General features: G+C 28.3%; 1 protein-coding gene across 2 annotated transcripts in view; it reads left to right on the top strand.

Moving 5' to 3' along the window:
- The window catches only part of LOC107442216 (cytoplasmic polyadenylation element-binding protein 2), an 80,164-nt gene that overhangs the window by 37,997 nt on the left and 17,194 nt on the right, over nt 1-24,973 (top strand). The window contains exons 3-4 of one of the 2 annotated variants that reach the window (XM_016055713.3): nt 21,556-21,606; nt 21,697-21,720. In XM_016055713.3, coding sequence (XP_015911199.1) covers nt 21,556-21,606; nt 21,697-21,720 — 75 coding nt within the window. The remainder of the gene's footprint in view (nt 1-21,555; nt 21,607-21,696; nt 21,721-24,973) is intronic. The other variant, XM_016055714.3, reaches the window with a different exon arrangement.

Here is a 24,973-nt window from a genome sequence, read left to right as displayed (position 1 = left end):
TTTTTAAAATATAAGCTTTAAAAAAGGTATTAATAACATTTTAAAATTCAGATTTGCTTAATAATTAGATTGCCAATCGACCGTGACTAACATATTAAATCTCAAAATCTATTAAATCAGCCTTAATAAAATTATAAAATATAGCCTCAAAATAAGTTCCAGTATTTTCGACTATTTTAAATTAGTAATGGAAATTACCATGAAATGTGTGTACCATAAAAATTGGTGACAAAGTAGAATAATTGCATTAATAATTAAAAAATTTCCCAGTTTCTGCACGTAAGAATTGTTCAAAATGTTAACGAGAAATAATATTTTTTATATATAATTGTTGTTTTAAACAAAAAACAATTTACTGCATTTAAAAATGTGCGACATAAGCTAAAATCACTACATTAGAGGAGGTTCTCTTTCCCTATATTATCATGTTGTTTAAACTCGACGAGATTTTTATCACATTTTATAAATTTTAAAAAGGAAATTGCTGGATTTGAAGCATAAATTCAACATCTCTTTCCAGAATATTTTAATCTTAAAAAAGAAAAGAGTTATGATTATCGATTAATAAAAACAAAAATTTCGTTATTAGTGAAATGAAACCATAAATTTCAATACATTGTTAGTTTATTTATTATTTTTTATTAAAAAACGAAGTGATATGTTTTTTTTTTTAAAAAAAACGCGTTTTCTGTTAAATATTGTTTGAGATATTAAAAATATACAGAGAATATTTTCAATTACTTAGATTTCTGAGTCTAAAAATTGTCTTTTGCGTGAAGCAGTTTTTTTTTATTATTATTTATGTTCCCATCATAAATTACATTGCGTTGTTCTCACTTGTATCAAAGTTATAGTTTTTATTTTCCATATCGGAAAAGCAGATGCTATATAAATGTTGAAGGTGTGATATTATGCTCCGTTTTTCCAATTACATTTGCATATAGGTTTATTTTATTTTACTTTTTATCTTATTTTATTGCCTTATAGTTGTAAATCCGTTTGAATGCTACTGTGTTCCTTCGTGTCTCTTATTTATATTTTTTTATTTCGAAGAATAAATCTTGTCTTGAGACTTTTTAAAGAAGTACAACAAAAAAATTATGTTTGTTTATTTTGTCCTTATTTTTTCTCTCTTTAAATTGCGTACATTTTACAACTCGTGTACAACTGCTTTTAGTATAAGTGAAGTAATTAGTTTTTCCATTACTCGCTTAAATCAGGGGAAAAAAATTCTTCTGTGCATATCTGGATATACATTTTAATTTTGATTAGTTTGAATCAAGTTTGGAATTTCTTCTGGAAGAATTCTATTTATTTTATATGACTCTGGAACATAATAAAAATTGCATTGCAATTGTTTAGTAATAAATATTATAAGAATAGTTTAAATCAGCTATTCCCAATTTTTATCGGCTACGGAGCCCTAAATAATCAACCTGTTTTTAGCGGAACCCTGACTTTATAAAATAGTTTATTTAAACGTTATAACCTAAAAAAAGTATTTTTAAAATATTTAATTAGAGGAATGAAGATTTTTTTATCTTTTTATCATGAATAATCTTAAATTTGGTTTTTAATTTGGGACAGACTGTGAAATTTTATAATCCTTGTGCTATAGTCTAATTATCGAATCTGTTTTTGGTGTATGTACATAAGCTGAAGAAGAATAAATTAAGCCGCATTATGGTTTACCTCGAAATGAAAAATTAAAAGAACTGCTATAAACGTTAAAACTGTGATTGGAAAAACATCTTTCTTTATTAAAGAATTGATTTCAACTCTGATTTACTATTTTTCCTGGAATTATTTACAAATTAAATTATTTTTCGCTGAGGTTTGTTTGTGTGATAGTTTTAATTTAGATCAGTGTTCTAAACAAGCTGTTCCTTTTTACCTTTGATATATTTCTTTCGAGCCTTAACAAAAATCATATAAAAAAAATTTTTTTAACGTTGGGTTGTAAGAAATAATATTTAATCTGAGAATGTTTTCTAATTCAGACTTGATCAGTATTGAAATTGGGAAGAGTAAGGATGAGATTTATCCTAGAGTGCACGCGCCTTTTACTAGAGAGTAACTTCAAACTTCATCGTCAAATAAACAAGTTTAAACTATTTTAATTCTTTCTTTTCTTTTATAAAACCTCGCTAGCATATGAGCAGAGCTTAAAAACGCTCGTATTCTTTCCCAATTAAATGTCAATTTTAATGAGCATTGTTTTTTGAGATTGTTTTCTACAAAGATTCTAAAAATTAGAAAGGAGTCATTAAGGAACATCTTGTATAAGTTTAATTTTAAAATTTTCTTTAGTAACTCCCGAATTGATCTGCTACGAGCTACTGTAGCGTTTATTATTAGTGAAACCTTCAGAGTGACCTCTCTTGGTTCCACAATTAAATGATCTTTCATGGAAGTGTGTAATTTTTAGGGGTCATCTTCATGGACTTGAAAATGCTAACTAAGGAGCATTATTCTTTACACGCAATTTTAATTTTCCAAGTTGCTATTTTCTTCAGTGAAAAAGCTGCTGTTCCCAGTTTAGGGATACTCTATACAAGAGCCACACTACACACCAAACTTATAAACACATTTCATTCTTTTTTTTCTTCTTCCCTTCATTGGTTATTTGCGTGTCAGGTTCGAAAGTTATCCTGGTCGCCATGAAAGGTTTGATGGTCTCTCCTGAAGGTTTTCTTCAACACCATGCCAATGGAAAAAAATGTCGTGCCCACCAAAAATGGTCATAAGTAAAGGTAGTTGCTACGCAGAGGTTGTATTTTTTTTGGAGGTTTCACGTGTTAATTTTAACAATGTAATATTTTAATTAATAATAAATCACTATCTTTTGTGTAATTGAATGCGTTGAGACAATATAGTAAGGAATTACATTTTTGGAAAAATATTTATTCCCAAATTATTATTATTCCAATTCCAAATAATTATTCCTTTGTAATGTTTCAAGATGAGTGCTTCACACATTTCTAAAATTTTCATTTAAGTACAGCACAATACACTGTAACATCTATTGAACTATGTGAAAGTTGTTGTTAAAAAAAATCGTAGATCATTAAAACCGCTCCCCTGAACTGTTTGAAAAATCTGGCTCATCATTGTATTGCCCTAAGCCCTCCAATTATTTTTTTTTCTCATCAAGATTGTTAGAATTCATACAAGACATGCAATAGCAAACGTCTTCCTTATTTTGAAATTTTTTTCCTGTATTGGATTGTAAAACTCGTTAAATCTTAAACAAGGGGGGGGGGATATTACAAATAAAAAAATATTTCTTAAATCTACTTGAAGGTGAAGGAAATAAACTTGCTTCAAAAAGCAATTGCGTAGTAACGTTCAATCTGCTCCCGTTCTAAGTTATTTTGTCCTCAATTTTTTGCTTCTTTAACTTTCAGTAAGCTAAGGAATTAATTTGCCATCGATTTCATTTTAATAAACGTATATAAATACTTTGCTGAAAGAGAAGTCATTAACGGCAATTTCTAAAAATAAGGTAGACCATTATGGAAGTGATTAATGCGCAAACAAATTTATGTGTTGCCATTGAAAGGAGCACAATATTTTGAGTTATTTTCATTACCAAAATGCTTATCGTTTGGTGGTGGTTGGTGCCAATTTCACTTCATGTTTTGTTTGAATGCAAATCAAGTCAGAAGATCATTAATGTGTCTGAAAATGGGTAAAAAGGGTTCGTTCACTAGGGCTGTATAATATATGTCTAAAGCTAATTTCATTTTTCACTGAGTTCAGTTGAATGACCTAGCTGTCGATTTTTCTGACATGTTTGTTATAGGACTCCGCCTAGTCCCCCCCTCTTTTGATGCTCTTCCTTTACTCCTTCCCCACCCCCTCTTTAAAAGACTTGTTTGTTGCCATGGAGAACAGTTGAATTAATCAGCATTTCGTGACTAGAATGCTTTGGTACACAAACCCTGGTATCTGATAATTGTGTTTTCTGCATCATTTAGTTTTCTAGGCCCATTGATTTTTGGATAACTTTAAAATGCTAAAGCATCTGCCTTCTGTGATAAATGAGTTCTGTTATTTTCACTTCTTAACTGTGGTTAGTTTTTTTTATAATATTTATACTGAAACTTTGGCAACAGGTTTATTGTTTTTGATTCGGAACTATTTGTTTGCAGACAAAACGATTTTTAGACTGTTGCTTAGTAATTATTTTCTTGATTATGTTGCAAAATGTAGCATACAGTCATTAATTCAAAATATGCGTGATAAACTATTTTTTTTCCGTCACCAAATGTATTCTTGAATTTCAAAGATGTAAAATATATATATATATATATATGTATCATTTTTATTTATGTGATTTCATTAAGTGTTTATGCTTTGATACAAACTATATCCATGTTTTACTTCACTGATATATTTTTGCTGAGGATTGTGTTAATGACATTCAGTATGAACAATCGATGTTCATATTTTTTTAAAACTTAATATATTACTATTAAGTGCTCTGGAATGTGGGTTCTAAAGAATCTTTGTTCTAATTTTGTAGTGCAATATTTTTTTAAAATTTTTTAACGTTTTTAAAACCTTATTACGTGATTATAATATTTTTTTTTCGTGGTTAAAATTCTAATTGATTAGACTTTTGTCACAAAAATAATTCTAGAAGATAGAGATTGACTCATTACATTGTAACTGACTTCAATTCTAATTTGTAGTTTTACCGCAATGTAATTTTGATTTAAAAGTAATAAAAATCAACTTTTAGTTTTAATATTTTATGATCTTTCGTTTTTTTTTCCAACAAACTTTTGTACTATTTAGATTTATTAAAGGAACTACAAAATAAAGAGATGCAATTGCGTTATTAATTGAATATAAAAAATATTATACAGCTAAACAATTCACATAATATTTATTATCGAATAGAAGTGATTTATGTTTGCTTGCAGTTTGTAGCACTAATAACTTTGAAAAAAAATTTCCTATATGTTATCGAATGAAATCTTATGTGCTTTTATTTCAAGATGTAAATTAATACTTTAAATGTAGCAGATGGAAAAAAAACTCATTGTAAAACTCTAATTACGCATATAATTTAATAATTAAGCAAATAAAATGGTACTTTTTTTTCTGTTCCATTTTCCACATGATTTACTCTCTCTTTTGGGAATCATTTGAGTTTTTATTGCCTAACTCTGTTCGAATAACAGAAGCAATGATTTTTTTTCCCTTCTTTTCTTTTCCTTTTTTCCCCAACTTTCTCTGATTCATTTGACTTCTAATCTTCAATCCTTTTTGACCTGTTTATGAGTAGCGGTGCTTTTCCTATCGATATTCATGCATCGTTAACCGTAACACGTGACGTAGCGATCGTCATGGCAACGGCCGGTACCTACAGGCTAAATTCAGGCTGTAGTACGTGGCTGACTGCACTGCGAAGTGTTTAATGGGAAGGACAGAGATGACATATTTTAAATATCATCATCCTAATTGCTTCCAGCAAAACTATTTTAATTCTTTTCTATCGAAATATCCAGACTGGCTTTAGAAATTTTTTTCTTCCCCGTTTTTAATTGTAACTGTAACTCTATTGTGTAAAAATAGATAAGTCTTAATCGACTTTAACTTTTGCGGATTTATAAATTATGCCCCTTTTTTTCTTTCTATTATGAGGAAAGTCATAAAATTGGAGACTGAAAACCAATAAATATGAGGGAAGCGCTGTTAAACGTCACTGTGTTGCGCTGCTCCAATAAAATAAATTTATGCTTTGTAATCAGCCTTCAGAAAAGGAAAAAAAAAATGTAGCTGAAGCATTTTTGTTTTCGTAATAATGAATTGAGTTCACTTGATTTGCGCTGACTAAATTTTTAGTTGCCTTATTTTATCCAAATAAGGGTAGGGTTGTACTTTATGCTACGTATAAATTAACGAAAACAACTCAAATAAAGCACAACGGTTATTTATGCTCGTTATTTCCATACCTTTATTTTTGATTCATTTAACTCGTATTATATTCTGAATGTTTAAGGTTTTTATTTTATTAAACGGAAAATATTTGCACTAAAATTTGTAATTTGTAATTATTAAAATACAATTTGTAATTATTAAAAAATATGCTTTAATTAAAGCATTTAAAAATAAAAATTGAACTCAATAAATGCAACTCTGAAGTATAATTTTTCTGAACATCTATATTTTTTTTTAACACGAATGCATGTATATGTGTATATTGACTCTTGTCGCCAAACCGATGATATTTCTTTATTTTGCTTTTGCAACTGAGAACTGAACTATCACACAATTGTACTACACTAACTGAACTATGTCACAATTGTAAACGTGCAGACAGTTTATTTTATTTATTTTTTTAAACCAGATTATTCGGGATTATTTTTAAATATTTTAAGCCCCAAATTAAAAGTAAGTAAACCAATAAAAAAATATTTCCCAGATTTTTTTAACCATTGATTACTATTTCGAGTAAAGAATTAAATTGATTACTAATCGAAAAAGAATTTCGAAAAATTATTCACCTTTGTTCCATAAATATGCGAACATGTTAAAAAAAGTAAAACAACTAAGAATTTGAATATGCTGGTAACTAAACTTAACATGCAAAAAACATTTAATATCTTAATATTATTCTAGTAGTGCATGTTTTCCCCTTGGTTGTCAGTATATATATATACATAGTATATATATGAGAAAAATGTCGTTATAGGGGAAAAAATCTCTTGCAAACCGAAAAAGGGAATTTATCAAGAATTCATCCGACATTAGGCGAGAAATGTTTTTTTAAACAGCTGAATTTTTTTTTTCTTTCCCAAAAGACCAATTTGCATGTCGCCTTAGATTATGTTTTGACAAGGCGCTCTCCTAATCGATTTAAAAACTTCTAGTTCTTAATAAATATTCGAACGGCATAGTTCGAGTCCGATTCTTTCATCTTGGTTAATGAGCGCAAGCGTATTAATTGCCAATAATGTCTTCGAATCCCTATTAGTAATAATTTTTTGCCGGAATATCTTTAATATTCCAATGGGACACCTCTAATGTTTTGTTAATGGCATCCATTGAGCGAGCTATCTTTTCTTTTCTAAAATTTAAATTGCTCTGTTTGAATAAAAGGATTCTGTCGCTACAAAAATAAAACGATTAGCGCACTGAGTCAATATTTATTTTCGAGAGAGTGCGTTTTTTTTCTGGTCGTCTTCTCAGTTTTCCTGCTTTATGCACAATCGTAAATTTTGATGCCGCTCTTCCTTTTTTTTNTTTTTTTTTTTTTTTTTTTTTTTTTTTTTTTTTTTTTCCATTTTCTTTTTATTATTGATGTATATTTGCAGAGCTGTCGTATCATCATAAATTTCCCAAAGAATGGCGGAAGAAATTTTTTTATCATTGGAATAAGGTAATGGAGTAATAATTATCATTTAATTGAAAAGCTTGTTGAAATCAAGACTCTTACTTTTTCTTCCTAACCTGTTAAAGAAACACATTTATGAGAAAAATAAGGTATTTAAAATAAAGTGTTGCGAAGTTTCAGGGTAATATATCGATAAGTCTCGTTTTCTCTAATTATGTAATTTGTACAAACTGTTCCTTATTATTGTTTCCTGTTGGATACTTCACCGTGTCCTAAGTTTCTATTAGATAACATACTGATATACGTTATTGACAACAAGAAAATTGTGTTCTTATCGCTGAAATATTTTTAAAAAACGCTGTACTGACTTATGTGACTATATTGAAAATGTGACTTATTATTATATATACGGAACCCATTCAATTGTAAGTAGTTCAGCTGCTGATCACTTCGCTCATTAACCTCCAGGAATGTCTCGCAGTAATTATGTCGTAGTCGTGTTTAATTTATTTCTGCTTAAGGTTTAGTGTACTTAAAAGACTAATTAATTAATGAGGAAAGGTTTAATATTTACTGCCCTCATTTTGAAATTTAATATGTTCGTATCGCATCAAAAAGTATTGCACATTGGCAAGACTTAAAATAGGGAATATTGCATAATAAGTATTTTATAATAATAAATATTTATATATTTACTATTATATAATAAATATTTAATAATGGAATAAATGTTTTATTAAAATTTATTATCTTCTAATGAAACGTGTTTTGATTTTTTTTATTAATGTAAAATGGATTGCATGTTTTTTCTGCCGTTTACATTTTTATCTTTAATTTTAAATGAAATACATGAGGAAAGCAGTTTTGTTTTAGTGAAATCAAAATTATTTGTAATAATTATTTTCGAAAAAAAAAATTCCTTCAACTGACAACCTAGTTGATTAAAAAGAGTATACGTTGACAGTATTAACGAAAAGTTTGAAGCTCTTACAAAAAGAATTCGTGATTTTATTTTAATTTCATTTTTTAAAAAAATTAAAAAATTTAATAGTTTTATGTAAGTATGTCTGAATAAATGTGTTTTTTGTAATCAGATTCTGTTTTTTTTTCAATGTTTAAATTAGACTTTTTAATTTTTTTAAATACTTAAATTTTAGTTAAGGATAAGTTATAGAAATGAATAGAAATAAATTTTATTAGATTAATTAATATAAATGAAATTAATAGAAGAATGATCAATTAATAGAAATGAAATTTTATTCAAAAATATATCATAATTCATTCCAAAATATATCAGCGCATTGAAAATTGTTTTATAGTAATATTTAATGCATCAAGTAAATGATTTAAATTCGTTAAAAATGGAATAGAAATGTTTCACTAACCTCTGAAAAGCAGACTAAATTCACAGAGAAATCCCAAAAATTAAAGAAAAGAAGATTGTTATAACAAAATAAATATCTGTTGCATTGTACTGTACCGTAACTGCAAGTTAACAAATAATTTAATATAGAATAACTCAATTTACCGATCTATTAGGAAAAAACACGCTATGAGAAAACACTATCTGAATTCATCTTTTAACAGCTTTTTAGAAAGAATAGTTTCTTTTTAATATTGTATAAACTTTAGGATTCGAAATCACAATATTAAAATGAAAATCTTATTTTGAAGATAGAATTTAAAATTAAAAAGATTTTACACTAACACGTCCCCCCCCCTTCTCCATTAGATTTTCTTTAAGTTCTTACCATTCTGAAAATTCCAAAAATTTCTAACTTTTATTTTAAAAATGCAGTAATTTATTACTCACCTAGTACTTTGGTTATTTTGCAAATTAAAACTTATTAAAACTGTAATATTATCATAATAAATTTTAAACCTATGAAAACCAATAAAAACTTCAAATAATCCCATTTTTAAAGGCTTTAAAATATTTTTAAATTGACTATTTCTTAAAAAATAAAATCTTTTCATTTAAACGTGATTAAAATCGTGCTGATTTAAAACAACTAACCCTGATTATAAATTATATTTTCAAATAAAATCTCAGTTATATCTTTAAACATTTTCCCGTTCCTTTTATTATAGAAATGTAACGCTCATTAAACAATATTTTACTTTACTGTTTCTTAAAAATCCTTCGAGTTTTAAAAGACTTTCATCGTATTTAAAAGACTAACATAAGTCCTCATTTAAAACCAGGAATTTCTTGTGCAAATAAATGTAAAATAAGGAGCGTTTAGATCTTGTCATTTCCCATCCTGTCATAAAATGTAGTTTTCCCCCCAAGGGCCTCGTAACGAATAAGTCAAGTTGCTTGAAATTAGTCCGGGAAGATAGTAAGCTTCCTTCCAAGCATTGTATATCGAAGGAAAAGATAATTTTACATGGTGAAGGTTGTTTAGGGATCAATCATTTACCCTAGATTCCTCATTAGTTTTTAAAACGTTGGTGTGAAATGAAACACCGCTCTGTGAAAAAGACTATTTAGTTGTTATTGGCCTAATGATGATTAATTTTGGTTGAGATATTTATTTAATTAGTGAAGTTCGTTACTTAGTTTTTTGGAATTAATATTTTTTGTCAAATGAAATGGAGATGGTAAATTTTATATACAATTTTTTTTATTATTATTTGAAATTAATTAATAAAAAATTAAATTGATTAATTAATTTTGTGAATTAATTGTTAGCTGATTTATCTTAAGCATCAATAAGATTTTTTAAAATTTAAATTAGAATCAAACTTTAAATTTTGTGCATCGTAAATATTTTAAAACTTTTTTATTCTTTTTTTTCTTTCTTTATTCTCCTTTTTTTATCGTCTTTATAATTTAAGAACTTATCGAAATTGTTTGAGACATTATTTAATCATACTTGCGAAATTACATAAATAAATTTATATTACAGATTTCGATATGAGTGTTTTAAATATTAATTCTAATAAAACACTTAAAAATTTTAATAATTAATGTAAGTGTTTTTAAATTGTGGTCAAAATATTTAAAATCTATTGCCCCCGTGTTAATAATTATGCAATCGAAATGAAATATTTGTATGAAGTTACTAACAAATAAATCCCGGTATAAATTTGGAAGCAATAATAATATGAATAAATAATAATTATTACAAATGATGTAAGAGGATTAAACTAAGCATTTTTAATTTATCAGTTTTTTTTACTGCAATTATAATGTATCGTGGGAACAATTTCACGTGCTTTTAATCATTGCACTTTATTAAGTTTTCTAAATTAATTTGAAAGATCATTCAATTACTTCGTTTATAATAGGATTATACGAAGTTGAATAAAAGTGGTTATCTTATGTAAAGAATTTTTTGACTGATTAATAATGATGTTTCAATTATTTTTACTTTTCTATGCTAATTACTCGAGATTAAAAATTATTTAATAGAGTTTATTCCACTTTATTTCTTTTTATGACTTAATTTATTATTTTGTTTTAGTTTTTTTTTATCTCTTAATATAATTCAAAGAAAAGAGTGATCTTGCTCTCGAATATAATAAAGTAGAAACCGTATGAAGCGAACTTTTTTTATTAAACATATTTTTTAATTGCTTATATTATATTTAAATTTTTATTTACTTTTTTATAATATTTGGTTTTATTATAGTGATTTTTTTTAACTATTTGCATTAAAAGATTTTTTTGAATATTATAGATTTTAACAGAAAAACTTGTATTGGATTGTATCCAATTGGATTCTAACCAATTGGATTGTAACCAATTGGAAATAAATTAATAAGTTACCATTCAAATGTGGCATAAATTTATTTAAACTTTTGAGATGTTGTCTAAAAAACTCGTTTGGTTAAAATACTATTTTTGATTTCGCCCATTCTTATTGACTAAAGATTTTTTCATTTAAAGTAGAAACACTATGTCACGACTTATGAGACTGATATCTGATGAATTTAAGAAACTCTGTCAACATATTATATCAAAGAAGTCAATTGGAAGCCAGTCAAAACTAGCTTTCAAATTTTGACACGTAGACTTTTGATGTATAGATATAGGTATAGCTAAGCGATTAAGTAAGAATTTTTTGTCATCAAGTTGGAAAAATTATAACATCAAAATGGCAAATATTAATCATAACATTAAGTCTAAAACATAACACTAATCAGCTAAAAATAAATTGAAGAAATCTTTTTTAAATAATACAGTTTGGAGATGGTGGGGAATAGCTGGTTACGGTTCAGTCTAAGAACTAAAAAATTATTTCAGTTTGAAAACTGCAGTAATTTTTCAGTAGTACCAATCTCAAAAATTCTACAGTAAATACGTAGTTGTATTGACCTTAAATATCTGTAGTAAAATCGACCGAATGGCTACAATCTTCAAACTGCATTTTTCCTGAAGTTATAAGGCAAAATATATAATTTTGTTATATACTACTAAACAAAGGATTACTTTGCTAATTACGATAAAATTAATGAGACTTATGTTAATTACATGGGAGCAAAGCATTTCTGTTAAAACTTCATCAAGAAACCCAGAAAATTCAGTTAAAATATTAACTTTTTCTTGCAATTTAGTCTGTATAAAACATAGCCTATGCATGTAGCAATAATTCAAGAGTAATGAATGTCTCTCTTAACTACTTAAAAAACTGATAATGGTGTTAGTAAAAGCATGAAATAATGGGGAGAAATCACATAACTAAAGCATGGCGTTATTCTTTTCAATTTATATATTAGTAGATGTTCGTTACTTGCTTGTGATTGGCTGTAAGTGCAGACCGAGAATCGGAACGAACTGAGAAAACTCGTTAAAAACGATCATTCTCATAAATTGAGGATGTTGTCCTTGTTATAAATTTAATGAACGACTAAAAGTCGATTCGCGTCTTTTGCGTTGTTCGCCTAAGTTTTAGACTTCTGGATTTGTCGTCTTTTTTTTAAAGTTTTTAGAACGAATTTTCAAAATCATAAGGTCCATAAATCGTATGCTCATTTATGTTGAGTTGAAAATATTATGAACTATACCATATTAAAACAAAGTTATTTGTTTAACTTAAAAAGGTTTACTTTTAAACTATAAAAAGGTATTTTGTTTTAAATTATCTAAATTTATTAAAGGCAAATTTCAAAAACAAACTGAAATTTATAAATTTTTGATGTTTATCATTGAAGATAAAAATCTAGGTTTTAATATCCATTTTCAAATTCAAAAATGTAAACTCGTTGATAGAAAGTTGTTATTGGCACTGACTGTGTGATTCCGTTTCGTCGTTTTCATTAGTATCACTTTGCAACTCTTCAGATTTTATAACCGTTTTCTAAATTGAGAACACCACAATTTTCAAACATTTTCATCAATTAAGTCTTAATTATTAAGGCATAGACATCAAATGTGCTGTTTGAGGCGTTTACCCAAACTGTAACAAGTCCTCATTTTCTTCTCATTATTAGCATCAGGAGTAACAATTTTTCTTCGCTAAGTGAAACAACTTAGGCCAAATGTTTGAGCGATAGATACGAGAATTCGATGGTTTCAAACGCGATCTGAACGGGTATTATTAACGTTATAAGAATAAAATTCCCTTAAAGCAAGACGGGAAAATGAAAGATGGTGGATCGAGGTTCGACTGCAATTGGATTTCGATTCGTTGTAAAATCGAAGGAGTGTTTTGCGGAACAGAGTAGCCTTAGCCAAATATTGAAAATAACGATATTGTTATAGTTTTGGTAAAAATACAAATCAAAATTTGTATAATTATTAATATGAATAAAAAGTTTTAAATGATTTTTCAAATGAATAAGATTTAAATAAATAAAAACAATAAATATAGAAAAGATAGAAAAGTGCTTTGGTGTTGATTAAATCAATAACTCCAACTAATATTAATGCAGGTGAGTTGTTGATATGTACTTTTAGCCATTATTCAAATATATTAAACATTAAGTTTTTAAGAGAATTATTTTCCTGTAATTTATGATGCACGTTTTAAAATTTAACGCAACTTTTTTAAGCTCTTAGTTATCTGCAATTTTGTCTTCGATTGTTCCATCTTCGATACGTTTTCGATCTTTGCGAAATTCTATTTTTAGACTTAATCTTCAGTTTCCTTCGTAACCAAATATTTTAAAATTAAAATAATGTCTCACAATTAAGATGATGCATTCACAAATTTTTAAAAATTAAGATGATGTCTTTTCTAAAATTATTTTTTTACGATGAGCTTATTTTCAAACCGCTATTATATTCCTACTCCATTAGTGCCAGCTTTCCACAAAAATCTCTCAAAGCAAATCGATCTTTTCTTTTAGCGCATTAAATCCACCGCGTTACATAATATCAAAATGAAATTGTATCCCACTTTAATATCTCCATCAAAATGTACGTGCATGGCCACTTAACAAAGTTTATTCAAATTACTTTAAAAATTCACTCTGCGGAAACTTTGATGCTTTAGCATTAATTTGAACTGCCGGGTGAAAAGCGAAAACATTCAAACCGAAAGTAGTAGTGGAATTCCAAAACTTTTAATGAAATTGGTTTTTAACGTCTTAAAATATTTAACTTTTTCTCCAACTCGATGGAATGTTTTTTTTAAATTCTCTATCGTCTCCTTCATACGTATAATTTCCTTCTTTCCTTGGCCTCCTCTTGGAAAGGATATCCACGCGTAAGGAGCCTTTGGCATCTTGTGGAAAGACGAGCGCCGGCGTTGCCCGGGATACAGCATTGATTTCCCCCTGTCCTGGAATCCCCCCCTTCCAATTCCTGGTCCCGGTAAGCTATAGTTATACTAGTCCTTGCATCTCTTCCCTAGACTTTGGCCGGACTGCGTAGAATAACTGTTCGATACTTCGTGACCTGATTTTCACCTTCAGTGCTTTACAGATTATAACTGCGAACATAGCTGGAAATGATTTTTTATTCAGTTTTCCTTTTTTATTAATCAATTTTTTCCTTATGTTATTTAAATGTTGTTCGGAGAGTAATTTCCCAGTGGATTAGTGAGTTTCTTGGCAAGTGTATAGTGTAGGTCTAATTATAGCTTATGTGTGGAGGCGGTTGGTTATTCCCGGGGCTCGTATGCTACCCTGGAAACCCAGGAAAACTCGTTTTATTACTGTCCTATTATATATGTATTCCTGGAAAGTCCAGAATTTTTATTTTTCAGTTTTAGTCGGTATTGAATAAATTTTTAAAATACGCTCGATAAAAATATCAGGTGCCCCCCTTTGATTTTTTTTATAAGATGCAATAAGATTCTTTGTTTAGAGTCGACTGGGCTTTAATACTTAATTAAGTAACTCTTTCATATTTTAGGTACTTTTTTTAAAAAAAATCGATTTTTTTTTTCTCTTGAAGCGAACATAATACTAACGTTTTTCAATCGATATCGAATCTTCAATTTTACCAGAGTTAAATTTCCATTCTTGCTTTTCCTACATGCTTCTCCTCCTTCGACCCATAGTCCACAGAAAAACCATAAGAATTAGGGTCATCGTGTGCATGGCCTAAATTAAATCATCCATTTTATTTTTACATTTTTAAAAATTTTAATTGATCGATTAAAAACCACGTAGTTCAAAAGATAAAAAAATGACCATTTTATCGGTTTATGTTATTATTATATTATGTATAAAGAGCATTAATATAAGTAATATATATGTTAATATTATGAATAGGGCAACTTATACCACTTCTGAAAAGGTAAAAAGAAGAAAAAAAATTTAGTAAATGGCACAAAAATAATTCGATTAAAAACGGATTAGTCGGAAACGTAAATATACGCAAAGAAATACATAGATTATGAGGAAATTTTCTTAAGTTATAGTAAAGGTTCATAATTTATCTTTAAAACAAATTATTATGTAATTATTATTAGGTAATTGCTATGCTATATAATCCATAACTTCATTAAAACATGCAACCGCATACATAACAGTTAGCAGTCCATCTCAAAATAGTAGTTTTAAAATTTGCATCCGAAATTTATTAACAAAATGTCTGAAGTACACATGTGGCCTAAATAACCCCCGGATGATGGTATTTAAAATCGTGAGAACTCAGAAAAGCTACAGTAGGGGGGGGGGACTAGGTGGACAACACATTTTATGTGTTTTCTTTTAACTGCTATTGTATTGCGGATTATTTTTGACTAACTGTTTAAATAAATCCGAAGCGAGAGCCTACATTTTCCATCTATATTTACCTTAATTTTTTTAACATAAAATCCAATCGAATAAACTGAAAATGAAAATGTGTACGGACCAGTGACTGAATTTTCTTAATTTCTTCTCATTTAAAGTGTTCATAATTTCATTCTGATGAAGCTAAATTCCAACGACGGAAGAATTATAAGTTCTTTTGTGTGCATTATCATCATCCTTCGCTATAATTAGGCGCGCTCTAAGAAACTGATGTATGTGAGAATATTTAATTTGGAAAACTCGCTATAAAAGCAAACTACCCCGTGCTTAATTAAAAACCCGTGATTCGGAAACAGATGTTAACGTTTCCACATTAGCGGTGAATACCTGTTTTCAAGTATAAACTAATCTTATAACATTGTAGGTTGGAAATTGATTATCGTTTCTTTTATATATTTTGTTTCTCATTGGGATTTTAAAAAAATAAATATAATAGAACTATAATAATTAAAGCTATAAAAAATAATAACAATACAAATTGGATTCGCAACTTCACTAAGAAATCGCAATAAAATAATAAAATGAAGTAGTGAGTCAAGGGGCTTAGTGAACTATAGTAATCAGTGAACGAGTTCCATTAAATGAGAGGAAAATTTAATTGGTTTTACTCTATTGAATTTATAAAAAATACATTTTGGCGTCTCCAGATATTAGTACTATCTAACTGTTTTTCTGAATTAGCTCTCAATTTTAAACTAAATAATTAATTTTAAGGCGCATGGCGCTTTGTACATTGTCTCATGAAATTCTGTTTGGTTGTTCGGAAAGTTATTTCGTTTTTTCCCAACAGAGAACTTAATTATATTTTTTTCTCATTAAACTTCACTGCAGCCGCATAATCATTGCATATATTGACAGCTGATATTGAAACGCTTGCTAGTGAAAAAGCTCGATGGATGAGTNGAGGACGGGTACATCGTTGGACAAGCCGTCCTCGGGGACGGGTAAAATTTCTGAGTTTTTTCGAGCCCTGGTCTAAACAGTAGTTTTTGGTTGGTGCCTTTTAAAACATGGAAAGTGAAAAGCAAAATTTTCGGCATATTTTACTTTCTTACTATCGAAAAGATAAAACTGCTGTTCAAGCAAGAAAACAAAATGATCCTATGTGTATGGTAAAGATGTATTGGCAGTAAACCAGTGCCAAAATTGGTTTGCAAAATTTTGATTAAGATTTCCACTAGGGAGATTTCAGTATCGTGATCTATGGCAGAATAACCGCCAAGTCTTGGCAACTTCCGGGTAGCGGCCCGCGAGAAACTGAAGAAAAAAAAATATCACAGAAAGGGACTAACTTAAATGGTTATAACTCGTATCCACCTCCGGGCAAACACCTCTTTTTTTTTTCATTGCAAGTTTAAAATCTAGTTGGCGCAACAGATCACGATACGGAAATATTCCCAAGATGCGCCAAGCCAGTTGTTTAAACTGATGAATCCACAATAAAGACATTAATTGATGCAAACCGGTAAATAACTCTTGAGATCGCTGAGAAATTAAATTTATCGAATTCGACCGTTCATGATATTTTCAAAAGACTAACGGTTTTATCTCAAAGCTAGACATATAGGTTCCTCGTTTTCTTACGGAAAGAAATTAAATGGCGTCTCATTGACGTCTGCGATTTGCTCCTTTAACTTCAAAAAAATTATCAATTTTTGAAGCGCGTCATCACTGGAGACAAGAAATGGGTTGTCTTCAACAGTGTTCGGATCTCGACAAAATTTTTATTCAGTTAAACTTTTTTTTTTTTTTTTTAATAAGGAGGTTAAAAATCATCTGGATCAGTTTTTTGCCAGCTAAGAAGAAAACATTTATGCGCGTGGAATCATACTACTGCCAGAAAGTACTGAAATAGAATCTATGGACAAAGTATAATTTAATAAAATATTTATTCACTATAAAAAATCGCCTTTCATTTTCTTAAACTAAAAACCAAATTACATTCCGAACAACCCAATTTACAAAACTGAAGTAACGAATTTTTAAANTGAGCGTTCGATGACGTATACTATCAAACTCACAAATGGACCAATCAGAGGTTAGCGCTGATTTCCAGCTGACGGCGTCCTGTCCTAAGAAACCAGGCCTTAAGAAACCAGGCCTTAAGAAAAAAACATTTATGCGCGTGGAATCATACTACTGCCAGAAAGACGGCAAAAAGTACTGAAATAGAATCTATGGACAAAATATAATTTAGTAAAATATTTATTCACTATAAAAAATCGCCTTTCATTTTCTTAAACTAAAAACCAAATTACATTCCGAACAACCCAATTTACAAAACTGAAGTAACGAATTTTTAAAGAAAATAAAGGAAAAACAATTTTATTTATTTATTTTAGTTTTTTTTTTAAAAAAAAAGAAAGAAAGGTATAAACATTCCTCTTTAAATGATTGATCATTATAAATTCTTTTTTGCTTCTCCTGTCACTTACTCCTTCTGCAAGAAAGTATAATAATATAAATAATCCCTACATAATGTTTCGCTTAAGCTCTGAGAAAATCTCCACTTGCTAGCTTCTTTCAAGTATTCCCCTATTTGTTTTACTTTTACATCAAACGAGAAGGATTTAAAAATTGTATTTTTTTTTCCTTCCGTAGTTCTCAAAAGATTTATGTTGACACGTTTTTTATTTCAGATACTGCTAACAATTTTCTTTACTTTTAATGACTAATTTTATTAAAATAATTACATAGTGTGTTTAAATAATTTAAAAGTTGACTTTTATGCATTATGCAGTTTCAAATAATTCATTTTCTTCTTCTTTTTTTAGCATTAATTTTATTATCTGTGAAGATATACATTTCAAAATTTAGAAGATTTGAATTTTTGTATATATAGTTTCTAAGAACAAATCTACCTATTTTATTGCTATATTACAGGATGCATAAATTATTGGTCATCAAAATTAAAGTTTTTATTTCAAGACAGGGTAAAAAGAAAAATTTCCCGTTACTTTTATGTATGCTGAAAATATTAAAAAGTGGTGGCAATTTTGCCTCTTATGGCGAAATTAGAACCCAAAATATTTGTAATGTAAAAATATTGAAATTACATATTTCCTTGATATGATTGCTTAAAATTGAAGTTATATATAAAATGGGAAGCTATTTAAGTTCATCAAAAATGTACTAATACTTTTTGTTGTCTATTTTTTTATTTTTGTGGTTTATTACTTCACACACTATGCCTTTTTGTGCTTTTAAGTATTGAATTTTTTTAAATATTCTTTGAATTCTTATTTCAAACTTAGTTTGATTGAAATATATATATAGTTGGTTATACTATTTTTTTCGTTAATCTCTAAATTAATCCTTTTGAAGCGATACATTTTCCTTTTAATGACTTATTTATAGTTATTAGGATATTAGCCCAAACAAAACGTAGGATCGATTACTAAGAGAAGACGTTTTTGACACGTGAACACGGAAGCAGCTGCATTTAGTGAAAACGGGCGATATCGTTCGTAGAAACTGCAGCATTCCTCCTGCCATCTGAGCATGGTATAGGAAGGAAACCTTCAACTCTTTTAATATGATCGAATACACCTGTCCATGATAAAAGAAAATAATTAGTGCAAAACACACACATTCGGCGTATAATTATCTCTATTTTGAACAATCTTTTTTTATTGTACTTAATAGGTTAATAGTAATCTCACAGCATATCTATCTATCTATATATATATATATATTTATGGGCAATTCCACGGAAGTGTCAAATTTTTTTTTATGAATTGTATATTTTAATTTTAANGCTACTGGGTATATATATATATATTCATTATTTTTTTGATTCATTATTTCCTTAAATTTTTATATTTTATTTTCTGCTTGATTTATTTTATTTTGCATTTTTTGCTTAATTTGTTCTATTCATAGAGCGTTTCGATTTTTTTAGTGCTCCTTACACTATTGTATTGATATATTTTGCTTTGGCTATGTTAATACAATATTAGAAGGCACTCTTTTTGGCGGATATAATCGTGTGAGCTGATGCCGAGATTATTTCTTTTCCGTCATGTCATTTTTTTTTATTTTTAAAAAAAATTTAAATATTTTTTATTTTAATAGTTTTTTTTTTCTTTTCTTTTAAAAAATCTTCATAAATTTTTGTTTTAGAAATGCGACTTTAGTGTTATGTAAATTAACTCCGATTATGATTTAGTATATAAACTCTTTTATCTCATAACTTTCTGGTTTAGATTTTTGATCTAAGAACGGTACATGGCCTTCACCTCTTTTTACGAGATTGACTGCACCTGTACATGATAAAGTAAAATAATTAGTGCAAAACCTGCACATTTAGCTTATCTATTTATATAGCACAATTATCTATTTTAAACTTTCGTTTTTATTGTAGTTTTGGCTAGTAGTAATTTAACTATTTGCCATCTTTTGTATCGATATTCTGACCACTAATAGAAAAATTGTTAATTTAAAAATCTTTCCATCATCATCGTTTTTTCCCTTTCTTTTTTTTAAAAAAGTTTAAAATACTCCGATTGTTATTTAGTCAGAAACTTACTCTTTTTCTGTGTAACATGAGAAATCTGATTTTTCACCTGAGTAGGGTACAGGAATGAAAATTCAATCTCTTCTTTGATTAAATATATTGTTTAAATATACTACTTAGTGTTATAAAAAAATCAGTTAGTGTAAAATATGCAATTTTAATGCATAATTATCAGTTTTTAAAGATCGTATTTATTTTACCGATAGTTATAAATTCCTATCATTATTCTATGTATGTATAGTGTTTAAAATTATTGTCATTATTATTATTATTATAAAGGTAATTCAGTTGAAGGTATTAAGAGTTATAAGTAGCTAGGTGTTATAAAGGTATAATAGGTAGCTCATCTGCTGAATTATCTCAATTATTTCGCAATCATTTCTGTTTTTTGACGTTAAACAGATTGTAATTTTAAAAATTCCAAAAAAATACTTTTTATTATTAACACAAATTTGATTTTTTCTTTAGATTCTAGGACAATAGTTATAGAAAATTTAAATTTTTATTAAAGTACCATCGGTTAATAAATGGATTAAAACTCTCAATTCAAATTCCAAGTTTTGCCTTACCGTAAAATAACTTTATCTTCTTTCATATCATTTTACGATTATTTTCTATGCTCGCTCCTACTTTTCAGAAACTATTTTATGGTTTTGAACCTCGTATAAATAAAATAGTTATTCGACTTTATTGTCGAATTGATACTCTCCCACATTATTTTCTGTCTTTAGATAAAATTCTTCAGTAAATTAAATTTCTATACGTGTTTATTAAGTTGGGCCAATATAATTTTAAAGTTTTCACACTTAAATATGATTTCAACAAGTAAGATAAAGACAGTTTTAGATTTTTTTCATAACCGAACACTAGAGCTGCTGTGGCTCAATGTACAGAGCGCTCTCTTCTCAATCTGGTATCCCGGGTTCGAATCCCGGCACTGACCGGTCAGGCAGTTTCTGCTTTTGGATCGCACCGAACACAATGCTGGAGAAGTTATTTTATAGAGTTCCTTTTTTTGTTTTTGTTTAAATAACACCCTAATCATAAACCGATTAAAACAGTTAATTCAAATTCTCGGTTTTGAAATGCAGTTTTGATTACTGTAAAGAACTTACATCTTTTTTCAAATCATTTTACAACTATTTTCTCTACTTGTTCTTACTTTTCAGAAACTATTTTATGGTTTTGAACATTGTATAAAAAAAATTGTTATTCGACTTCATTGTCGAATTGATACTCTATCTGATTATCTGTCTTTAGATATAATTTTTCGCTAAGTTAAATTGCCGCTTAAAAAACAGGCTCCCGTTTTTAAATAACAGTATTTTTTTTTTTAAATAAGCAGTTTTATACTGGCACACTAACTGACAGTTTTTTTTCTGTAAATTTAACAGATTTTATATTTTTAATGTAAAAATATTACTGATATTTTACTCTACCTATTGCTTGCATTGGATATTTTTTTAGTCTTGGTGTTAAATTAAATTTTCTCTTTTAGGTTTCATCAATTATAATTCAAACAACATGCAGTCGTTATCTCACGTACCTGGTAAGTTAATTCATTTTAATATATTTTGGTGTTCTTTATTTTTAAATCTTTCTTTATTTTTAAATGTGTGTAATCTTTACTTCCACGCAGCTCGTAGTTATGGACGACGGAGAGGTATACACATGTTTGTATTCTAACGCAATCTATTGAAATAAACTTTTTAAAGAAAGTACTCTCATACCAATGAGGTTTTATTTGTTCAAATTTAAAAAATTGATGAGTGTAAAATATGTACCGGATAAACTTCTATCAAACTAATAGCATTGATGTGTTAGTTAAAAATAAAAGCTTCTGAATTTGTTCCAAACAAAACTTGTTTGCAATTTTGTTTTAAATCATTCTAACTGCGCTTTAAAATAAATATTTTTCAACAAATATTTTTTTAAAAATCTCTCTAAAATATCATGTTTAACAATGATTTTTGTAGTCAAAGTGGTAAAAAAGTGTTAATTGTAGTTAAGTTTGTATCATTGTTAAATAAATGCTTTATGTTTTATAAGAATTGATAAAAAATTATTATAATTGTTTATCAAAACAGCTTTTAAGCAATAAAATCTAACTCTTCAGACTTTATTATTTTTATTTTAAAAATAACTGCTACACCTAAAAATTACCTCTTTTTAAAATAATTTTATTGCTAAAGTGAAAAAAATGTAAATGCATTCATTTAAGTTAAGAGAATTGTTTGATAAATACTTTATACAACCACTGAATAATAATCGATTTTCAAATAATAATCGATTAAAAAAATAATAATCGGTTTTCAAGTTTTGATTCAGGGTAAAATTATTTCAGCAAGACAGCTCGAAAAGCATTAAATTCTAATACAAACTGTTACAAAAATGGAAAATTGTTTTTCAAAGCAGCTCCTATGCAATTAAGCTGCTTCAAACTTTTTCTTAAAACTGCCACACCTAATCACGTCCCTAAATTAATATAAATAAAAAAAGGGAACTCAGAATTAAAACTTCCTTGGTACCCTTGGCCGTCAAATTGTGACAATTGTAAACATCAAAATTTATTAATGAAAACAAAATCTCCTAATATATCCCCTTTAACTCAATGTACATCTTGAGTTATGGGTTTCATTCCCGCCCCTTTTTAAGAAAAATTAATTATCTCTCAAAGAAAACAAAGTCACTAAATGAAAAGAAAATATCTTTCGTCTTTCAATTGCGATTAAATTTAATAAGTGTAGTGTTTGCTTTATATAATCTCGTAAATTAATAAGTCATTGTAATCGGTGCTTAATTTATGATGGGACAAATCTTAGCAGTTTCTGAGATTAAAATGCTCCCATTTTGAATTGTAGCGAAATTTCTATTGAAGTTAGATCAATTCAAAACCTAATAATAATATCAAGCGTAGTATATGTTGGATTAGAAATCAGTCCCAACAAAGATTTCGATCAGATTTATGGGTTGTTTTGGGTGACTAGATCCAACCCATTGAATTTAAATTCTCAACTCAAACTTCCATATTTTAAGGGTCTAAATTCCTCTAGAAATAGATGTTTATTCAGAGAAGGTGGGTTGTAAACTAATTAATTTTAAGAGATTAATTAGTTCTGAATAAATTAAGGGCCTTATTTTGAAACTTATTTACGCATTGGTTGGCATATCTTAAGTGTGCCCGTCGGACTATATTGCTACTGGGTACATGGAAATTCCATCTTCATATCATAAGCTATTTAGATTCTTTTTTTGTTTTTGTTTTAATAATGCAATAATGCCGGTCCCATAACAAATCAATACCTCTGGGGGTATTGATCCAGGAGTTTTCTTGTCTTCTGGATTGGTTCAAAATGACAAAGCTGCAAAGTTGAACATTAGTAGTCGTAAACCCAAAATTGGGTTGGCTGTTAATGACGGATATAAATAATACAATAGAGCCGTGGTGGCTCGGGTGATAGAGCGTTCGCCTTCCATTGAGGTGAACCGGGTTCGAATCCCAGCAATGGCTGATCGGTACGAATTCCGCACACGGCTCGCACCGGCCATTATGCTGACGTAAAATATCATGGGTTAGAGTCCCCTTGCCGTCAGACCGTGGGAGGTTTTCGCCGTTTTTCCTCTCCATGTAATGTAAATAGTTCCAAAGTTCTCCACGAAGGCAAATTTCTCCATATACTTGCTCCCTTGTCTTCTGGATTAGGTTCAAAATTATGAGGCTACGGAGTTGAACATTAGCCGTCTTAAACCCAAAATTGGGTTCAACGACGGTTATAATACTAATGCAATAAGGTAATTTAAATAAATAATTTTAAATTATGTATAGTGTTTGTTTCAACTTATCGCCTGCAGGAGGTTTGTTTTAAGACGTGCTAAATAAGTCTACGTGTAATAAATATGTGTGAAAAAATGACCTTTTTTTTCTCCTAAATAAGTTAAATTCAGTTTAGTATGTTTCACTTAGACCAAAATTCAAATATTTTAATGTTAGAAGAATTTACACAACAATCTTATTTACATGAGCAAAGATAGTAGTGTTAAAGCACTTAATTCGTTTTAAAATATGAGAGCGTAATTACTTTAAAATTTTAAATATACATTTTAGAAAAGTTCTACGATTGCTATATATTATTTTTTTATTGTCTCATGTATTTTATTTGAACAAAAGCAGTATATATGATCCATTTATAAAGCAGTAAATATGATCCATTTATAAACGAGTCACCGAAGGCGAAATATCCTACTTTACAATTCCGAACAGCAAAATTTGAAAAAAGCTAACTTTATTTCTATAATCTTAACTCACTCGCAGTTTCACCCACATGTAAATCAGTTTCACTTTAAAAATAGCTGCTTACAAAAGTTGCAAAATTTTTTGTAAAACTTAACTATGTATCTGAATACAAATTATATGTAGAATTTTGTACAAAAGCTTTCTAATATCATTAAGGTTTGCACGAATGTCTCTCTGCAACTAACATCCAAAACTTCATTAATCATATTTAATTGCTTTGTTCCTCTCAGACAGACCTTTCGTGCTCCGGTTTCTCTTGACCCAGCCTTTCCTGAAATTCCCTTTCCCCACTTTAAAATCGATAGCATATTTTAAGGAATTTCTATTTTCTTATTCCTAGCACTCCAGGTCAAATCATATCTTTCTCTATTATATATACCACTCTTACCGAAAAGAATTGTTGTTAAAGTATAATATTTCAATGCTTAGTATAATATGCCATTCTTATCGAAAAGAATTTTATATTAATATTTCAGAAAAATGGAAGTTGTAGTATTTATTTCTTAATTCTAAAAAACGTAGGGGTTGAAATTTTATTACGAAAGTGATGAAATAAAAAATAAATTTCCTCTTTAGTCCTACCTAGAAAACATAGTTTTTAAAATTTTAATTATTTTTTTAT

The sequence above is a fragment of the Parasteatoda tepidariorum genome, chromosome 2 (assembly GCF_043381705.1).
Source record: "Parasteatoda tepidariorum isolate YZ-2023 chromosome 2, CAS_Ptep_4.0, whole genome shotgun sequence".
Lineage (NCBI taxonomy): Eukaryota > Metazoa > Arthropoda > Arachnida > Araneae > Theridiidae > Parasteatoda > Parasteatoda tepidariorum.
Note: the sequence above shows the minus strand (reverse complement) of the source record. Positions and strands in the feature narration are given on the sequence as shown.